The 18998-nt window shown below is 47.8% G+C and overlaps 2 protein-coding genes across 3 annotated transcripts in view; one reads left to right on the top strand and one right to left on the bottom strand.

The window, feature by feature from the left end:
- Positions 1-7946, bottom strand: part of LOC135384170 (uncharacterized) — a 134134-nt gene extending 126188 nt beyond the window's left edge. Inside the window, exon 1 of the mRNA XM_064613393.1 lies at positions 7798-7946. Within this exon, the coding sequence (XP_064469463.1) occupies positions 7798-7882 (85 nt within the window). The 5' untranslated portion in view covers positions 7883-7946. The remainder of the gene's footprint in view (positions 1-7797) is intronic.
- A 5656-nt stretch (positions 7947-13602) lies between these two features.
- The window catches only part of LOC135386236 (uncharacterized), a 220632-nt gene continuing 215236 nt past the window's right edge, over positions 13603-18998 (top strand). For both annotated transcript variants that reach the window (XM_064616046.1, XM_064616047.1), the window contains exons 1-2: positions 13603-13706; positions 18701-18857. In XM_064616046.1, coding sequence (XP_064472116.1) covers positions 13664-13706; positions 18701-18857 — 200 coding nt within the window. In that variant the 5' untranslated portion in view covers positions 13603-13663. The remainder of the gene's footprint in view (positions 13707-18700; positions 18858-18998) is intronic.

An 18998-nucleotide genomic window follows, 5' to 3' on the forward strand; every position in this document is an offset into this window, starting at 1 on the left:
TCAAGGCAGAACAATCTTCCGTGGGAATGACAAATTTTGGACATTCCCAGACAGATGTATCACTTACTATGATAATGAGGTGTAACTGTACCATTAGTGAGTTATGAAACGTTACCTGAAATTATTTGACGTGTTATATCCCTTACATGCTATAATACTGCCAACGATAAGAAGCATTACACTATCATTAAAAGTATAACTGTCACTTATGGCCAGGTAGTTTATTGCTCCTGCCTATTCCTTTGCACTTCTCGGGGGTTACTGTGGTAACACAGATTCTGTTTCACACTTCTCAATTGGAAACTACGCAAGTCTATTATGGTGTAGGTGTGAACAGGAAATGAGGCACACTACCGATGATCGTCCTGATAGGACCAGGATGGAAAAACGTTGGCGAATCATGCGGACGACACACCCAGGTATCTGTCGTCTGTTTTTCGGTCCAAGGAATCTCCAAACTCAGCTTGTAAACACACAATAAGCAGTGAACCTGACGTAGCTGTAAAAAGAAAGGCCACTTTCCTGAACACGTAGCATAGTAATTTCCTGACAATCATTCTAATTCTAACCCGGCCCTTGAGTTGCACAGTTGGTTAGAGCCTTCGTAACTTTCATGGGGCATCCGTCGTGTGTGCAAACAACGACGACAACTACGAAAATAAGGATTGCTCGACGTGCCTATCTATCGTGGGCACAGTAGGCGAGGACTGTGATCGTCGCTGCAATACTGCGGTAGATACACCACTAGAAGTTCTGGCCGATGACAGGGAGCTGGGAACAAAGTGTGATGCGCGCGTGTGGTGCGTGCCGTCATTGCACAACTCTACCACTTCACCAGCACTGCAGCATATAGGTACTCATCCAGTTCCTGAGGAACACAGACGCCGCACAAACACTTGGATTGTTTCCTGCGTCGTAGTGTGAATGTCATGGGATTAAGTATTGAGCACTCCGATCATGAACGTACCTAAAGCAGTGGTCCTGATGCTCGTTCTGTTGCGCTAACGCAGCTGCGGCACGTATATCACAAGCGATTTGCAGAATAAGCGGATCCGTCGAATATGGGCCGTCATCAAACATGTATATTCGTCACGGGAGCTATTACTAAAGGCATTTGAACAGCACGATTCGCCACTTCCGCGTTCCGAGTCCGCCATCTCCGTATGTGCCTTCGCCTTCGTCTCCCTGACCTTGCTCATGCAAGCTGCAAGCCGCGGGGACTCCTCTGGCTCGCCGCGTTCTTATTGGTCAGATTCCATGTGACGTTGCTAAAGATTCTCAGCAGGGAGTTCCGCTTGACGCCCGCTTCCGTCGTCTGCTGTAGCGCCGCTTACGCACGAATTATGCAAAAAGTATTCCGTCGATCGGAACGGGACTTTCGGAGTCATGGTCAGTGAAGGACGGGGAATCTCATTTCACTGTGGTTTCGGAATCGATCTGTGGTCGATGCGACTGTCCCTTTAAAATATCCCAGAGATGGCATGTCAATGCTCTACTGTATATATACTCGCCTTGCCTTCTTGCCTCACGTAGCGTTTACTTTTTACACTGTACTGTCACTGTGAAAATTATAGTGCAGATACAGAACGCTGCTGTCCCGCGATCGCGGGTTCGAACCCAGCCGAGGACGCCAGCAACTTGGTAGCGGGGTACAAGTTGCTTAGATACGCAGTCTTCCGCGAGGGACGTTAAATACGGGGTGCCGTGTGATGAGCTTTCATCGCACGTTAAAGAACCCTCAGGTGGGCAAAAGCAATCCACAGACCGACCGCTGTGGCGTCGCTCATGATCTCAGTTGTCTCGTGACGTAAACACCCAATTATTATTATTACAGAACGCTGCAAAGTGACCGCTTTTACGTTTATCCGAGACGCCTTGGGATGCCTCGTACCCGTAAGTTGCTTGTATTCTGTACCTGTAAGTACCTGGTGTCGTTAGTGCTACAAAGTACCCCATCCGAAAGTGTATTGCCAACCTCATCTGTACTGCTTTGCATGTCGCTGTTTGGTAGCAGGGTTTTTGCTTTTTAGACAAACTTTAGTCAGTATCCCTGGCAGGTGCTATGAAGCTATGAGGATACCGTCCTCGTGTCACATGTGCCAGCCTGGACATTTCATCATCGCAGGTCAGGACGCGTAAGGGACACGTAAAGGGACGCTGATTGATTGATTGATTATGTGTTTAATGGCACAAAGGTAAAGGGACGCTACCTCCAGGGACACCTAAAGGGACACATTTGGTGACCCGAACAACGAACACCATGTTCGACCTAATTCGGCCATTCACCACCCTGAATTTTTCGGCAAACGAGCAGCGAACCACCTCCCAGCAGGCAAGTTGCACTGGAACCATATGCATTATGCGAGGTGTGGTCCAGGGGGACAGGCAAGTAGACGATTGAAACACCTATAAGGCGCGTGCCGGGTGCTGTAGCAAGAGCGGTACGGAAAATATTAGAATCCCTGTGAGGCTAAAGCAAGGGTAGGGAGAAAAACGAGGCAGTGCAATCATGTCATTTCTATAGAGCATTCTTTTTCCATCTGCACAACGTCTGTGCACTGTTGGAGGCCATGTAAAAAAAAAGGACAAAGACAGGGCTATAGGACAGTAGTTTTCAAAAGCAGTTGTTCCTGCGAGGTAAAAGTTCTTTGTTTTTTGCTTTGGTAATGTTATTGTCAACTTGACGTACTTCTTCGATAGTGAATTGCATCTGCGACGTCGAAGTATCTTGAAACGACCGAGTACCGAGTAAGAGCAGGTAATATTATACTGTCTTAAATAGCTATTTTTCAAGATGGGTTATTTAATACGAGTACTTTACGGGAGTTAATTTTTTGCTTGTCACTGAATCACTTGTACGAGGCTGAAAAAAAAAGGTACGTGCAGGCACACAGGGACGGAATGCCGTTTGTCAGAAACAAAGCGCGAAAAGCAGTGTTCTTTAAGGTTTCCCCCTGCCCCCAACCAGGCTTTATTTTATCAAGGCTACTCCGAGAGAGAAGGAGAATTATGCAGCACTACACTGATTTCGTACCTGAATGTGCCGTAAGAAAGACAGCCAAACGTCGTAAATAACGCAGATCGTATGTTGACGGTGATGGTGAGCGATTCCTCACTTCAATGCTTGCGTTTATAGTCGGTTTAAACATGGACACCGCACCGTTAATTTTGACAGCGAGCACAGCTCACCAATTTGCGGACGCTGGTAAGACCGCGGAAGCCACGTGCAGTTTTCTCTTTTCACTGCCCTTCGAAACCTTTTTGCGCTAAGTGACCCTACGGGCTTATACGAGGGGTGTTCAAGTCATACCGGAAGTTTGTCTCCTGAAAGCACAAATGGCTGGCGCTACTTCTCTTACGTCATTTTCACACGCGACAGGCCTCCGCGTGCACCACGTGGTTGTCCAAAGTATGTGCAAAACAGAGGGCATGTGCTGCACAAGGTGACCGACAACCAGGTGAGCGCGCCATAGCTGGGCGTCCTCACTCATGAGGACCCTCATGAAGACGCCTCACCCTCACCTCACGACGATGAGGTGAGGATGAGTGAGGCCAGACCACGCTGAATGTTCCTCACGAGGAGAGTCGTGAGGCATTGCCCTCATGAGGCCCACCGTGAGGGCCCTCATGAGGCCAGTCGTCGTGAGGCCATCAATACGTGAGGGTACAACGTATTCCGTGAGGAGCCTCACGGATGAGGCCGTGAGGCCCTTTGTGAGGAACCTCACGGATGAGGCTTTGAGGCCTCTCGTGAGGAACCTCACGGATGAGGCCGTGAGGCCTTTCGTGAAGGACCTCACGGATGAGGCCATGAAGCCTTTCGTGAGGGACCTCACGAATGAGGCCATGAGGCCTTTCGTGAGGGGCCTCACGGATGAGGTGATGGGTTCGGTCTCCTCTTTGCAGATGCCAAACACTAACGTTAAACCTCACTGTGACAGTAACAACTGTTACCAAATTTATCCAAGCACAGCGCGAAACCCTATAAACAGTTTAATGCCGCGCAGTATCATTAGTACCAACTACTGACACAGCAGTTCAACGCCGACGTGTCATGTGAACATGACGGAAAGTTCTTTTGAGGCTCATGTGCCCCCTAGTGACTTGAAGACACGTTAGGCCATGAGGGTATTCACGAGGCGAGGGCTCGTGAGGATGAGGGGTCGTGAGGCCATCAGGGTCCTCATGAGAAGGTACGTGAGGCCATGAGGGCCCTCATGAGATGAGGGCACGTGAGGATGAGGACTCGTGAGGCCATGTGAGTCATCATTAGGCGAAAGTACGTGAGGCGCCGTGAGGACATGAGGGCCCTCATGAGGTGAGGACACGCGAGGACTTGAGGGCCCTCATGAGGTGAGGACACGTGAGGATGAGGACCCTCATGAGGTGAAGGCATGTGAGGATGAGGATGGTGAGGCCTCTCGGGATCCCGATGCCCTGAGGTGAGGTTTGTGAGGGCAAAATTTAAAATGGAATGTGAGGGTGAGGGCGACTGAGGTTTAGTTACCGGTGAGGAAACTTTGGTGAGGGTGAGTGAGGCCAATAAAGTCTGTGCTTCGTGAGGTGAGGATGAGTGAGGCCGCAGGAAAACGCCCACCTATAGAGCGCGCACATCGAATAGCGAAATGTCATGAAGTTTCTCTTGAATGACGGCGTAAAGTCATCTGGAATTCAAAAAAGACTTCAGGCTCAGTATGGCCACGATACACTTAGCCGCAGCAAAGCGTTTGGCTGGTGCAAACGGTCCCGAGATGGCCGTACACCGGTGCAGGACGATCCCGGCTGATCCCACACTGGGCTCTGAGACACCTCTCTCAGAGCTCAGTGTCAGAGCTCCTGGGAACATCCAACTTGTGGAGCGCCTGATCTTCAAGGACCGACGGATAACGTGTGTCGAACTGGCTCGAAAGACAAAAATTTATGTGGGAACGTTGAACGCTATCATTCATGAACACCTCCAGTTTCGGAAAGTTAGTGCCCGTTGAGTCCCGAGGCAGCTCTCCGAGCTTGACCGGCAGAGAAGACTGGAAATGTCCCAAGAGCTAAGGTACCGTTTCGACAGTGAAGGGCAGCCGTTCCTTAATCGCATCATCACGTGCGACGAAACGTGGGTGCACCATTTCACTCGTGAGTCTAAACGCGCATCAAAGCAGTGGAAGCATCCGGGATTGCCAGCTTCCAAGAACCTCCGAAGCACCCCGTCTGCAGGCAAGGTTATGGCCACGGTTTTCTGGGGCAAGGCTGGCGTTGTTCATGTTGATTTTCTGCCCAATGCTAACACCTTCAATAGTGCATATTACTGCCAGGTTCTCATGGTTGTGCATAAGATGCGGAAGCAAAAGCGGCCGGGCCTCATCACCAAAGGAGTCCTCCTCCTCCTACAGGACAATGCACTCCCGCATGCCGCGCACCTCACGACACGCACCTTACAGGAACCTGGCTGGGAGTTGCTGCCATATCTCCTTTACAGTTCCGACCTCGCTCCCAGCGATTTCCATCTCTTCTGCCACTGAAGGCGTTCCTTGGGGGCCGATGCAGCGACGCCGACGAGGTCAAGAATGCGGTCCGATCATGGCACCCAAGCCTTCGTGAAACGCTAGGGAATGTGCATTAGCGCAGCTGGACATTACGTTGAAAAATATTACTAATTTCTCGCCTGTAAGTTCATTTTACTTATGCGAAAAATCCCGGTTTGACTTGAATACCTCTTGTACCTTTCTATTTATATTTTTTTCGAAGCGCATAGCGGCTGTTATCTGTTGTTGGAAATATGAGAAAGAAATACCAACGTGGAAAAAATAAAATGTGCGCTGGAAGCATTCCGGTATACTGAAGGCGTATGAGTATTCTAAAAAATACACAAAAAGAAAATCGGTAACTGGTTCACACCATCACCTCTACCACACATACGCAATATTCCGGATTGCTCCTGGTAAGGCTCATGTCAGAATCAATGGGCATATTTCGGACGAACAAAATGGTATCGTCTGGACATCCGCTGAATCCTCGTTCGTATCACTTGTTCGGACATACCGGCTACCGTGGAGGGATCACCCGAGGATGTCCGTAGGACGCTTCGTTGTATCTAGGAGAGCACATTGAGAAACACCCCACAGAGAACATTGTGTCCCATAATATTCCCAGATCGATCATAGACGGACGGACCGATGTGAATATTCCCCCTTCAAAGGTCGTGCTCAAGCTCTCCGTGGCTACACACGCAGGTTTATTGAGGACACTCGCAAACGCATGCAAGCATCTGGACCGCAGGACGAGAACCGCACCCGTCAGACGCGCGTTGTCATCCCCTATGTCAAAGGCGTTTCTGAATGTATCCGCCGGGCTTTGCTTCCGTTGTATATCAGGACTACGTTCAAACCGCATGTTAGACTCCGAAGTCTCATATGGAAACCAAAGGACCCCGTCCCCCCGGAAGACCAGTCTGGAGTAGTCTACAAACTACAATGCCAAGACTGTGACAAGTGCTACATTGGCGAGACAGGCAGGAAACAGGACGCTCGTTTCAAAGAACATAAGCGGGGCATGAAGAGCGCGACGCACGCCGCACGGTTTAAGACGGAGCTCACAGAACATTGTTGGGACACGGGACATTGTTTTGACTTCGACAACGCGCTGACCTTGGCCCGAGAACAAAGCTGGGGACCCAGAACGCTTCTAGAGTCTTGGCACATACGTGGTGACCCCTCTGTTGGTAACAAAAACAGTGGCCCCCTTCCCAAACAATACTCCCATATCCTTAAATAGCCACCATTTGTGTAATCTCTCATTCACTTTGGCACTGATGATGTCCGTCGCAAACGAGGACGAAAAAACGGAGGAAACGTCTGAGTAAACCTTGTTATTTTGTTGTGTTAAGTCGGAATTCTCTACTTTTTTGTCGTAGCATATGTTTGTTCGTGCTTAAACGTCGCCACGACAGTACTGAACAGCTGTTTCTGCCTTACTGCGCCGTCACCAGCAGTATAAGCAGACAGGCATCGTTTGAGCGGATGGCGTCAGCGGGACACATAGCACGGGATTGATCCCGTCAGGGTTTGCTAACTCACCACTGAAAGCCCAGTGCGGAGCTAGTGAAGTATATTAGGTGAAACAATAACCGGAGCACTTTGGCTGCACGCATAGCATATGTTTGTTCGTGCTCAAACGTCGCCACGGCAGTACTGGACAGCTGTTTCTGCCTCATTGTGCCGTCACGAGCATTACGCAGACAGGAAACGTTTGAGCGGATGGCGTCAGTAGGTCGCGTAGCATGTGATTCCTCCCATCAGGGTGTGCTATCGCTTTCTTGAAACCTCGTGCCACCAATACACCGATAATGGAGTTCAAGTTGCGCGAACTGCACTCAAGTAATATACGTGTTGGTAGAGATGCACCTCTTAAATCGTACGTAAAGACCTACACAATGCGAACTTTCTACACACAGACGCTACAGTATAAGGAATGCAGGCTACGCCATCACGAACCAAAACGCATTACTCTGATCTCGTGAGGAATCGCTTCCCAGGCAGCTCAACATACTGAAACTTTAGGTACACAGGGCTGGCTGACAGATGTGTTAACAGCGCTGTGCTTCATTTCGCAGAGCTGCTCATGAAAGACAAACATCCTTTGTCTGCCAGGTCACCCCTATGCAATACATTGTACCTCATGTGTAGTACCTCTTGTGATCCTTAGCTGTGCAAGAAACATAATTCGAATGTACAATGTCCGACTCGATTACCCAAATTAACAACAAAAAAGCAAAACATGCACACTCAGCAAAACAACTGGACTCACCTAAGAAGAAGCTTATTAAAAGTGCGACGGTGATCAGTGGCATTTTGAAATATGGACACTTGCTTCTTAATTCTTCGTGCAGCATCGACACAACGGGGTGTTCGCGAATAACGATTGAGAACCGCTATGTATGAACGTATGAAGGTCTACTGAATTGTCACGAGATCTCTCATCTTCTTCGTCCTCGGAGCAGTGGCCGTTATCCACTAAGGAGAGCGGATAGGGCGGATTCAATTTTCCTGGGTTTTCCTCAGACGCTTTCAGACATATATGTCGGCACAGTTCCCTTAGAAGTCGGCCCAGGACGCACATTCCCCCAGGGCGTCAGTCGTGACGTTGGCACCTACGTGAGACCGACAACGGCAAGCCCTTTCACCATCACCACCACTTCTATGTTCCGCACACGCGCTTTGCAATCACAATGATGGCGATGACGATTTGAGTTTGTATGGCACATGAACAACTCAAGCGTTAGCGGTGCGACCCGCGCTGGGTGACGCGGCGCAAAGGGGCGACACGCCGCTAAGAGTACACGAGAAGCCCTCTGTGGGCACCCGTATTTTACTTCTGGGTGTTACATGATATTCGTATTTGCCATCCTGTATGGACAGGGAACCATTATTTGGAGGGCGGTGTGGGTGGGGGGGGGGGGGGGGGGAGGCGACGCATACCCTAAAGTGACGTCACTGACTGTAGTGCGTCAACACTATGAGTAGCGTCAACACTGCTGAGGAGTTACGTTGAGCTTAGCCAAAAGTTCATCGCGCAGAAACAATGCCTTCTGAAAACTCGGTACAGTATCTCTATCCTAGGGTAGCCTTTCAAGAAGTTATCATAACAGATGTTGCAGCCAAGCGATGTTCACAAGTTGGGAGGCTTGCGCTGGGCCTCAAGACACGCAACATTCATGTGCTTGCGTGGTTCAAGTCATCAAGGTCTCTTCCGCTGCAGTAATGAGCATTTCATCACAAGAACAGAGAAAAGTAAAGAATCCCATTTTCGGGGCTATGATAACGCACAAAGAAATAGTGAGGGACAGAATTTGTTACGCATGACTCCGGCCAGTACCCCTATAGGCAGTAGGTAGGAAACATATACTAATGAAAGTGTGTGAGTAACAGCAAATGAGAAAACAACTTTATTTCAAGATGATGCATGGGGAATTTGATCGGCAGAAGCAACAATCTATCCCATTGCTGGCATGAAATCTCGTGACACAGTGACGCAAGATGGTTATGAATGGCAATGCCGATTCATCATTCTTGCCCTTGAGTGTTGCTCTGAGAACCTCTATGTCAAGCACGCTGCTTTTAAAGGGGCACTAAACTGGTGGTTGTACTTTGTCTTAAAAATTGCACAGAGTGAAGGCAGGGGGTTCCCCTCTACCTGAACATGTGGAAGACTTTCTGTAGCCCAAGCGCTTTCACTATTTAAAAAGCGGGTCAAAGAGCGAAATCAGCTCAACTCTCCCCCTTCGTCTAATGCTTCAACAAACGTCACTCGGCTGCAGCAAACTGGGCAGACTCCTCCCCGAATGACGTTCTGTGTCGTCAACCAATCCTGGACTCCCACAACGTCAGCCGCGGGGCAGAACCTGTCGAACCTATTTGTTGTCGCATAGTCGCGACTACGTGGCTGTGGAGGGGTTTCACTTCAAAGTGCGGCTTATCCCTATTGAAAAATCCCGTATGAGACTCATATGGTTCCTATATCAGTTTGTATGGTTCCCGTACAGATCCGTATGGGTCCTATATTAATGCATACGGGCCGCGTATGAAGCCATATGTAGGAAATATGACCTTCTTATGGGTACCGTACTGGGTCATATGGGGTCAATATGATACTTATGTGGGCCTCGTATGAAGTGATACCCACAGAACCAGTAACCGCCCCTAGACTGCCGACAAGGGTCCGAGCATCCGCAGCCTAAAGTGAGCATCCACTGAACTCCTCCTGGACGCGTTAGTTAGGATGCTTCAATGAATATACAGCAGCAGACGTCCCACATATACCACCCTGTGGACACCGCGCGCACCCCATCCGCACTGTGTCCACAACGAGCCGTTTGAGGACCCCTTTTCGCTCTTCACCCTCCGCCTCGTTCTTCTCTCCTGCTCTGTCGTCTGACTGCTTCGCCGCCAAAGAAGAAATCGGCGCAGAAGGCTTTCAAACGCCGCTGGGGAGGCCGGAGTAACATGGCGGCGTCTGCAATGACTTGGAGTAATACGGTAATTTGCAACGTGAACAGCACCAGTACAGCTTGAATTCTACCCCGTTCTACAGCTACAATTCACAACGACCAGCTACGAAAATCAAGTATCAGCTATGGCTGACGAACTCCGTTGTGCCATCTGTATAGTCAAGCGTTCACAGACCACAGTTGTTGATGAAGAACATTATCTTAAATAATTGTTTTTTGCTAGGCTGCTTATGGAGGCGATCGTTTCCACGCACCCAAGGTTTCAGTCCACTCTATAACGTTCTAACAAGGCTAGCTGCTCAGACAGTGCAGCTTCATTGAATCCGAGCGGTCGGATACGTTTAAGCCCTTTCAGGAAGAGTGTGCTATAAAAATATACTAAAGGTTCCAGAAATATATTTTTTTTCTTCCCTGATCATATTACCAGCTTCGGGATTTCAGTGATGTATCGAAGTATCGACGATACAGCATCGAGTATCTGTATCTAAAATGAATTTCGGTTCTGTATCTTGTATCGGCATCGGAAATACAATTTTTGAGGGTATCGGGTATCGGTATCGAAGCTAATTTTTTTGAAGTATCGTGCCCAGCCCTGCTCCTATTGTTGTGAGGGGGTTGAAGAAATAGAGCGCGACGCGTTTTGTAATTACTGCGTTTCTATGTTGTTGTTGTCGACCTCCATAATTTAAGAAAATATGTTTCAGAGTTAGATGAACATATTCCTACCGATACATCATTGCTCTTATATCGGTTTAGCGCCCCTTTAAGAAGTCCTTGACACCTCGTCAAGACATGCCCTCGACATCTTCGTTCACACGTTTGGAACGGTTATAAGCTGTACAATAACTGTGTTTCCAAAGCAAAGGTTACGGTGAAGCACAAAGGGTTGATGATCCCAAACAAATATCGTTGGGTCTGCCGAAGAGTGTTTCCGACCGCACGTTTGCAGAAAATACCCTATCAGGATAAAAGTTAGAAAAGGCAGACAGTTTTATTGAGTAGAAGGGGTAGGACTAAAGTCCATGATGACGAATAGCAGCAAGAAGACAAGGACAGGGTAGATGTAGACAGGATGACTCCAGACTCTCAACTGAAGTTTAATCAAGGAACACAGCATCTTAAACGCTAACATATAGGTCACTGACTATCTACTTCTTCTACCCTGTCCTGGTCTTCTTGCTGCTATTCGTCATCATGAACTTATATACCAACTTCCCCGGATTGTTCCTATTGGACTAAAGTTGACTGCACCGCTTAAGCTAACGGGTATACGGCACTCAGGAAGTAAGACCGCCAGGGGTGTGCAATGAAGAAAAGTAAGGAATGCGACAGGCGAAGGAAGAGTGGGGGAACAAGGTACAAAAGTATCGTTATCGGTAACGATATGGAGATTGCGTAACCAGATATTTGTATAGCGGAAATATTTTTCCGATAGCAGTTTAGAAGGGCGTCGTGATCCGCAATTGGACACGGAAAAAATCTCGATTACAGTAACGGCGTCTCACAACACTGGCTGTGGGGCGCTGCACGTGTGCTTGGCCTTCATTTTTTGTTCAGCGTTATTGAGTCGATTCCAGTTCTTCGCTCTGCGCGCCAACTAGAGTCACTAAATAAGCTACGCTTCAGAGTATCGACACTGAGTTCCAAGAGCGAGCATGCGCCATCTTGTTTCGGCGCCACGCTTCCCACGCGCACGCGCACTGCGCACGTTAGCGCACGATGCCATCTATCGTGCGCGGGTGAAATGCTCCTTTCGTTACAGGCAGCAGTTGACGGCCTTGAGCTCACCTTGACATCTGCGGGACGCTCTGGTGGACAATACATGGATTATCGCACAACAATCATACACGCTCCTCTATGCCACAGCGAGCATTACGTAAGTCGTCTTTGATCCTCAGATGGGGATGGTACCGGTGTGGTGCGGAAACAAGATGGCGCTCCTGCTCTCCCTTGGACCTCAGTGTCGATACTCTGAAGCGAAGCTTATTTAGTGACTCTAGCGCCAACCTCTGTACGGCTCCACCTTCCCCTTTCATAAATCGACGTCAGAACACGCGCGTTATTATTATTATTATTTTTTTTTCTGGGTTCGTTTCCTGAAAATACGGTTGCAGTTTGGATATGGAGGGCTCGTAAACCCAGGGAGGAATGCATGGAAAAAGTTTGGTTCCTCGTGACTTGGTTCATAAGTCGAAGGGATTCACAAATCGAAGGTTCATAAAACGAGGGTTGACTGTATTCTATCTCTGTTGTTCTATTTTCAGTGAAATTGAATGATGACCTGCATGATGATTAATGATGTACAGTTGCTGTTTTCGAGACTGTGAGACACCGCTGGATACTGTTATCGCCGTCAAATAGACCGACCAAACAGCAACTTATTTTGAGATAATAATTGAGGATGGGATAGAGGCCAACCCTCATAGAGCGAACGCACAACGAAAAAGCTGCGAACTTTGCTCAGCGGCGGACGCCCTGAGCCCTGCGTCAGAAATATGAGTGTCCCCCGGCGATCTGCCCAAGACAGATATATTTTTGCACAGCGTCCGCAGATGAACCAACCAAAGCGTTGTTCCGCTACGAATGAAGTCGCCTGAACTTGGTCGTCTGCTCTCGTGAGTCATCATCGTCGTCGTCTTCTTCTTGCAACGAGATGCTGTCGTCTGCTCGCTATTTCGCCTTACTGCACAGCTAGAACGGCAGACATTACCTTCCAAGAAACAAGTTTTCGTTTTTCGCAGTAGTGAATATCCCTTTCGTTGTATTACTGGGTACACCTTTCTCAGACAGTTGTTGGCTTTAGTTGCAGAATTTGTGATATTAAGTGCGTTTTTTTGTTCGAGCAACTGATTTCACTAAGCCTACAACTTGTACACTGGCAACGGTGACATCATAGCGTGACATCCCGTCGCCGTCTGCTGGTTTTTCGTCCCATAAGAGGTGGTGCCGGCGTACAACTTGAGGCGGAACGCGCATAGCAGTCTGCCGCGCGAACTTCGTTGCCAAAAATTCGCTACACGGAGGTTGGCGCGTGTGCGGGCCGGAAAATCGTTACGGGACGATAGGAAAAGTCGCCGGCGCGTTCTGCCTTACTTCCACCGCACAATGCCCAATTTTTTGCGGCATGCCACAAATGCCAATGCCAATGAAGTGTGCATGGTCAACGCAGATTGTGTCATACCCTTGTTTTCTTTCCGGCCTCCCCCGTAGTCTGTACGGCCACTCCTTCGGGTGTAGCTTGATTCTTGACGTAGCAAGAAAGCCAGCTAGAGCTGGAAAGAGTGCTACCGCTAATAAGTTGATTGTCTCAATGTCACGATTGACCCCCAGTCTGGGTACAACCACTTTCGGGTCCCCCCGACTGATGGTTCCCTGCCCATATACCACATCAATATCGTGTCACCGACAGAAAGAACAGTACCATTGGTCGCAGAGGGTTTCTCATGTTATTTTTGCGCCGTGTCGCCCCCTTCCGTCGCATCACCGTATAGCCCAGTGACTCATAACCCAGTACCCAGTACCCAGACATATAACCCAGTGACTCATATGCTAGTGCGCCATACGAATTCCAATCATCATCACCACTATTGTGATCGCAAGCGCGTGTGTGGAACATTGCGTCAGTCCTGTACGAAGAAGTCAAGTAGCCAGTGTCCGTATTTTAAAATGAAGCTGATCACCTTCGCTCTTGTACTATGCTGCTTCTTAGGTGAGTCCAGTTGTGCGCTTTTGAAAAACTCAACTCACTACAGTGCGCATGTTTTGCTTCCTCGCTTAATTTTTGGTGTTTGTGCCGGATAATGTACTGTATGCATGTATTGTCTTACGTAGACAAGGATCAGAAAAGCATGAGAGCGTTTCCTCATGGGATGAGGCAATACGGTGGCCTCCTGATGGCGTAGACTGCATTCCCTGTACTTACCGACACCTGTGTGTAGAAAGCTCGCCTCGCGTAAATTCTTACCATCTACCTTGATGCATCGCTACGAATTGGGAGATTTCTGAGGTGCAGTTCATGGCACAATGGGCTCGTGTCGTCCCGGGTGTGTTAGCGGTAACGGAAACAAACAAGCAAAAAAAATCTAAATACAGGGTGTGTGCAGAAAAACATGACCCGCATTTAGGCACACGGCTTGTTGCCTACCTAACTAACGAACTTCCGGTGGCGCACGATGGCGCATTTATGCGTGCGAAATCTGTAGAAAAATTGTGGAAGCCATACTCAGCTTAAAAAATAAACGGAACAACGAAAACGTCGGCTTCCGTGCATCAAATAGGGCAACAAGGTGGACAACAGGGTGTATGTGAAAGGGCAACATGGTGCACGTAGGAGAGTTGTGTTCAAGTACCGCTAGGGGAGCTATCGGTGCATCAATCGAAACGATGTCCCACATGGATGCTCATTGGCAGTACCCCTAGCGGTGCCTGCACATAACTCTCATGAGGCCGAAATACACTACCATGCAGTGTCATGACCGCCCTATTCTAATGCATGGAAGCCCGTGTTTTCGCGCTCTGTTTATTTTTTTACACTGAGTATGGCTTCCAGGATTTTTTTGAAGCTTTCGCACGCATAAATACGCCGTCGTGCGCCACCGGAAGTTCCTCGGCTAAGTAGACAACGAGTTACATGTAAAAATGCGGGTCATGTTTTTCTGCACACACCCTGTATAGCTCTTAAGTGAGAGGTCAGACACCGAACCGGAAAATAAATAAAATAAAACAGGGCTGTGTTTAGTGAAGCATCATACACCAAACGATCCGGTACGGGACTTCGATATGCGTTTTGTGTAACACAAAGTGACCCACTTCAGCCGCGGGACAGCATTGCTACGCGTAAGGACTTTCAGGTCGCCGTGAAACTTGGGAGAAGCGTTATATAATATAATAAGTCAAGTGAGGTTTCATCAGGGTTAAGGAAAAATGGGATGGCGCTAAACTCAGACGACCTCGTCGCGACCCCGACCCCCTACTGTTCCATTGCTTCATTGTGGCTATCCTGTTTTCTTGTCTTCAGGATACGGATATGCATCCCGATTTTCAGGTCCGCCATAGAACGATACGTAGCTTAAAAAGTGGATTGATATCTCCAAGTTTGCTATCGGTCGAGTAAAATAGTCGCAGCCATTCCGTAGCCTTGGGTTAAACTACGCACCGAACGTTTTGTTTTAATTAACTTGATGGCCCGAATAAGAAAAAAGTCCTGACCTCAGGTTGGACCTCATCGTCCAGACGCGTATGAGTGAACAGAGTTGGGATTTTCCCGGGTGCTCTTGACGGGGCGTGCTATTGGGAGGCTCCCCTCGAAAGTTGCCGCGTAATTTGCATGGAATAGCGGAAAATAGGTCGTTGTTCAATGGATATTGTTTGGTCTTGGTCCTGGTTTGGTCCATACCTGGTCCTTTTTGTTTAAAAAATAATTTAGAAAACTGTGGAACGAAAGATTTATCTACAAGCATCCTGAAATCTCGAACCGTGACTTGTGGCTCAGTTTTGCTCTCGTTCCTCTAGTTTCCATTTTCAGTTCCACTCCATTCCATTTTCAACGGGCTGCGTCAGAGCTCCTAGCAGCGACCGCATCATCATGCGGAACCCTTTGAGTTTGTTGAGAGCTATAACCCTGGTACACATTCGACACGCAGTGGGTGCAGTTATCGTGACCACCCTGTGCTCTCTCCATTGTTGTAGCCCCTTCGATGTGGTGCGGGATACCCTGATGAGCAGTAACGGCTGAGACCTTCACACAGCCGCGGTCGGCAGGTATGGCGTCTGGACACGCCAGTTTCCATAGTTGCGTCCTGTAACGTCTGCGGGTTGTCTCAACACCACCTAGATAGCGAAAGCACTGCGCATTGCCTCCTCTCCCCCCTCCTCTACGTGGACATATATAGTCAGTATTCGCCTGCCGCTGCGATTTACCGTTACTCGAAAATGATTGCAGCTCACCTGCAACCTGCAAACGCAAACATTTAGACACAAACTGCAAGAGGCTTACCAGAGAATCAGTTCTGAGAAAGACAGAGACCGGTTTGCTGCTTATTTTCAAGTTTTTTTTTGTTTGTTTGTTCGTTTATTACGCGGCGACGTTCAGTCATAATTCATTGACGACGGTGATTTCTCCTCCATGGCCACGACCGCTGAATGCACGGTCGTTGAGAACACGATCCTGATTGGCTGACTCTTGATTGGTACGTCCAGTCGACGAGCGCGAAGGCTTTCTGTGTCAATAGGTGATGTTGGCTGTCCCGGAGCTAATCTGATAAATAAAATGTCACAACACAGGGATGTACTGCTTAAAATTATGAATAAGCGTACGTGCTTATGGAACTACATATTTCATTGCAGTGCGGGTGCTATGATGCAAATAAGTAGGTAGCCTGACAAAATGTGGAAGTTACATCACTTCCTTATTATACGATACAGGACGATATTTTATTTGATGCGCAGTTTGTTATAAGAAAGTGCGTCATTTACGCGATCGCCTTATACAGTCAAACTCCTTTACAACGAAACTCAGGGGACAGCAAAAAAAAAATTGCAGTAAAGGTATTTTCGTTAAAAAGGATGTCCATTATTGGACCTATAGGGCTCCAACGGGACTGCAAAAAAATTTGCTGTAGTGGTATTTTCGTTAAAAAGGTGTTCGTTATAAAGGAGTTTGACTGTATAGCCAAGCGCAATATTGCGAAAAATTCTCGAAATAAGGGGGCTCTCTACTACAAACCAGGGAAGGATAACGGACGTATTTTCGTTACCGTTTCCGTTTTCGTTTCTGCTATATTTTCGTTTCGGTTATCTGTTTCTGATACCAGCTTTCAATTTTCGTTTTCCTTACGTTTCCGTTACGGTAATGGAACGGCTGTTACCGAGCTGCGGGAAGACAGCCCGTCCGACTCTTCAGCAACCTGTTTTGCGCAAGTGCCCCTTTGGTGTCACGCGAACACACACTACACGAGTAATTTTACGTCGTTGGGATGTGCACATCTTGTCACATTTTTAAAGACGTGTAGGCACATGTCTTCAGGCAGTGTCTTCTGCGTTCAGTCGTCCAGCAACCGAAGATGGGCGTAACTTTCATCCACTGTCGCATTCGTAGGCGGACGCTCTCAGTAGCAAACGATACCGCCATAGCCACGGTGACATGAAGAAAGTAAAAACAAAAAACACAAAAAAATCATATGCTGTCATCCTCGTGCTATGGCGGGGTATTGCGCATGGAGTCTATGTTAAATAAGTCTCATGTCTTGATGTCATGTAGCTATAGGTAATGTCACGAGTAGGTAAATGCGTGATGCACCGTCGATATCCAATATTGCGGTTTGTTCCCATACTGTCGTGTAGTTTAAAGCATTATAGGGAATGGAGTCATCAAAATGCACAAATAAAATTAAAAGTCACTGAAATCTCATCGCACATGACCCGAATAGTAATAGCCATTGCCCGAATTCGATACCGGACGATAATCTTCGTTACCGTTTCTCGCTGTAGTTACCATATCCAATTTCGGCAATCTACCGTTTCTGTTTCTATTCTCATTACCGTTACCCTTCCCCGCTAAAAACGTCACACTGGAGTGGGTGTGGGCTGCAGTTGGAGCGCTCCGACCTGACACAGCGGCAGCGATTTTGCAAATTTCGCCGCAGTGAAACAACGTTGGACAAATATCTTGTGGGAATGCCTTTCACATGCTTCTTTACAAGGTGGCACCACTTTCTGGCCATGTTAGGCACCACTTTAATGCTCCTTTATACGGATCATGTCGCGTTTACTAACTCAATCTAATGGATCCTCATTGTTCAAAATGCATCCGAAGTAGACTTTTGCACCATGTGAAAGGTACAAACTTTACAAAACTAAAATATTTTGTTCCACCCGCTGTCCCTGTGCTGCTGAGCAGACTTGTACGTATTTGGAGTATTGTATTTAAAATACAGTTTGCGGTATTTTGATACTCTACTCAATACTTCTTGTTTTGAGTATTCGTACTATATCTAAAATACATTTTATGGTATTTTCTGCTCAATACTCTAATTACATATTTTGGAGCTCCCTCTCAAACTCTCTGTGTCTCGTCTTTCCATTATCCTGCTTCCCTCGACTACCCTCGGAGTCCCTCGGACTTGACCCGGACATTGGCCTTTCTTGGAAGTCACCATTTAGAGATCTTGCCCCGTGTGTGCTAATCCTTGGCCAGTGAGGAACGGTTCTATTATGTGTGCCCTGACGCAGTGACGCCGAATTCTGACCTCGCCAAGCAGGGACTTGCTAGAAGATTGCTTTGTTCTGGGTCACGTTAGTGGAGTTATGTGGAATCTTTCAGGGACTTGTGTTTAGATGACCCCTATCACACAGCGGCGGCTAGCTTACTGCGCGGGGTTTTTGCCGCATTGGCCAGAGACCGGTGACTTTTTGCGTTCAGGGATAAATAGTATCTTAATTGTATTTCAAATACTTTTGAAGTACTTGGTGCTCTCTCTTAATTACTTCAATTTTCGTGTATTTATATTCTATCTTAATTACATTCTAACGTTAGTATTCATTATTTTTATCTTTGACATTACATTTTTTTGAGTATTTTGTACATGTCTGCCGCTGAGGAGTGTGTGCAACAGAAGTCAATTGTGGAGAACAAATGCTTAGTGGGCAGATCCAAAGAAGCGGTCTCTTCTTTTTACGAAGTATACAAATACTTCATATTTTCAGACTTGGTCCTGCCAGAGTGCAAAACAGAAATACCCGTGGCGATAGAGGAGGAAGCCAACAGGGAATGCAGGGCAAGATTCGACAGGGAGTTCAACCCCACTGCTCCGGTACAACCTTCGCGTCCAGGGTTTCCGGACCCCGTCACGTCCAGGTGCTGGTAAGTGTTCTGTCGCTTCCAAACTGCGGCTCTAAAGCAGTATTGTGATGTGCAGGCGGTTTTTCACAGTTTACGGATCTTTTATGATGAAACTGATAGCTATTAGTGTGCTATTATGGTGCTATTGGTGGCTGTGGTGGC

Source organism: Ornithodoros turicata, chromosome 2 (genome assembly GCF_037126465.1).
Source record: "Ornithodoros turicata isolate Travis chromosome 2, ASM3712646v1, whole genome shotgun sequence".
NCBI lineage: Eukaryota > Metazoa > Arthropoda > Arachnida > Ixodida > Argasidae > Ornithodoros > Ornithodoros turicata.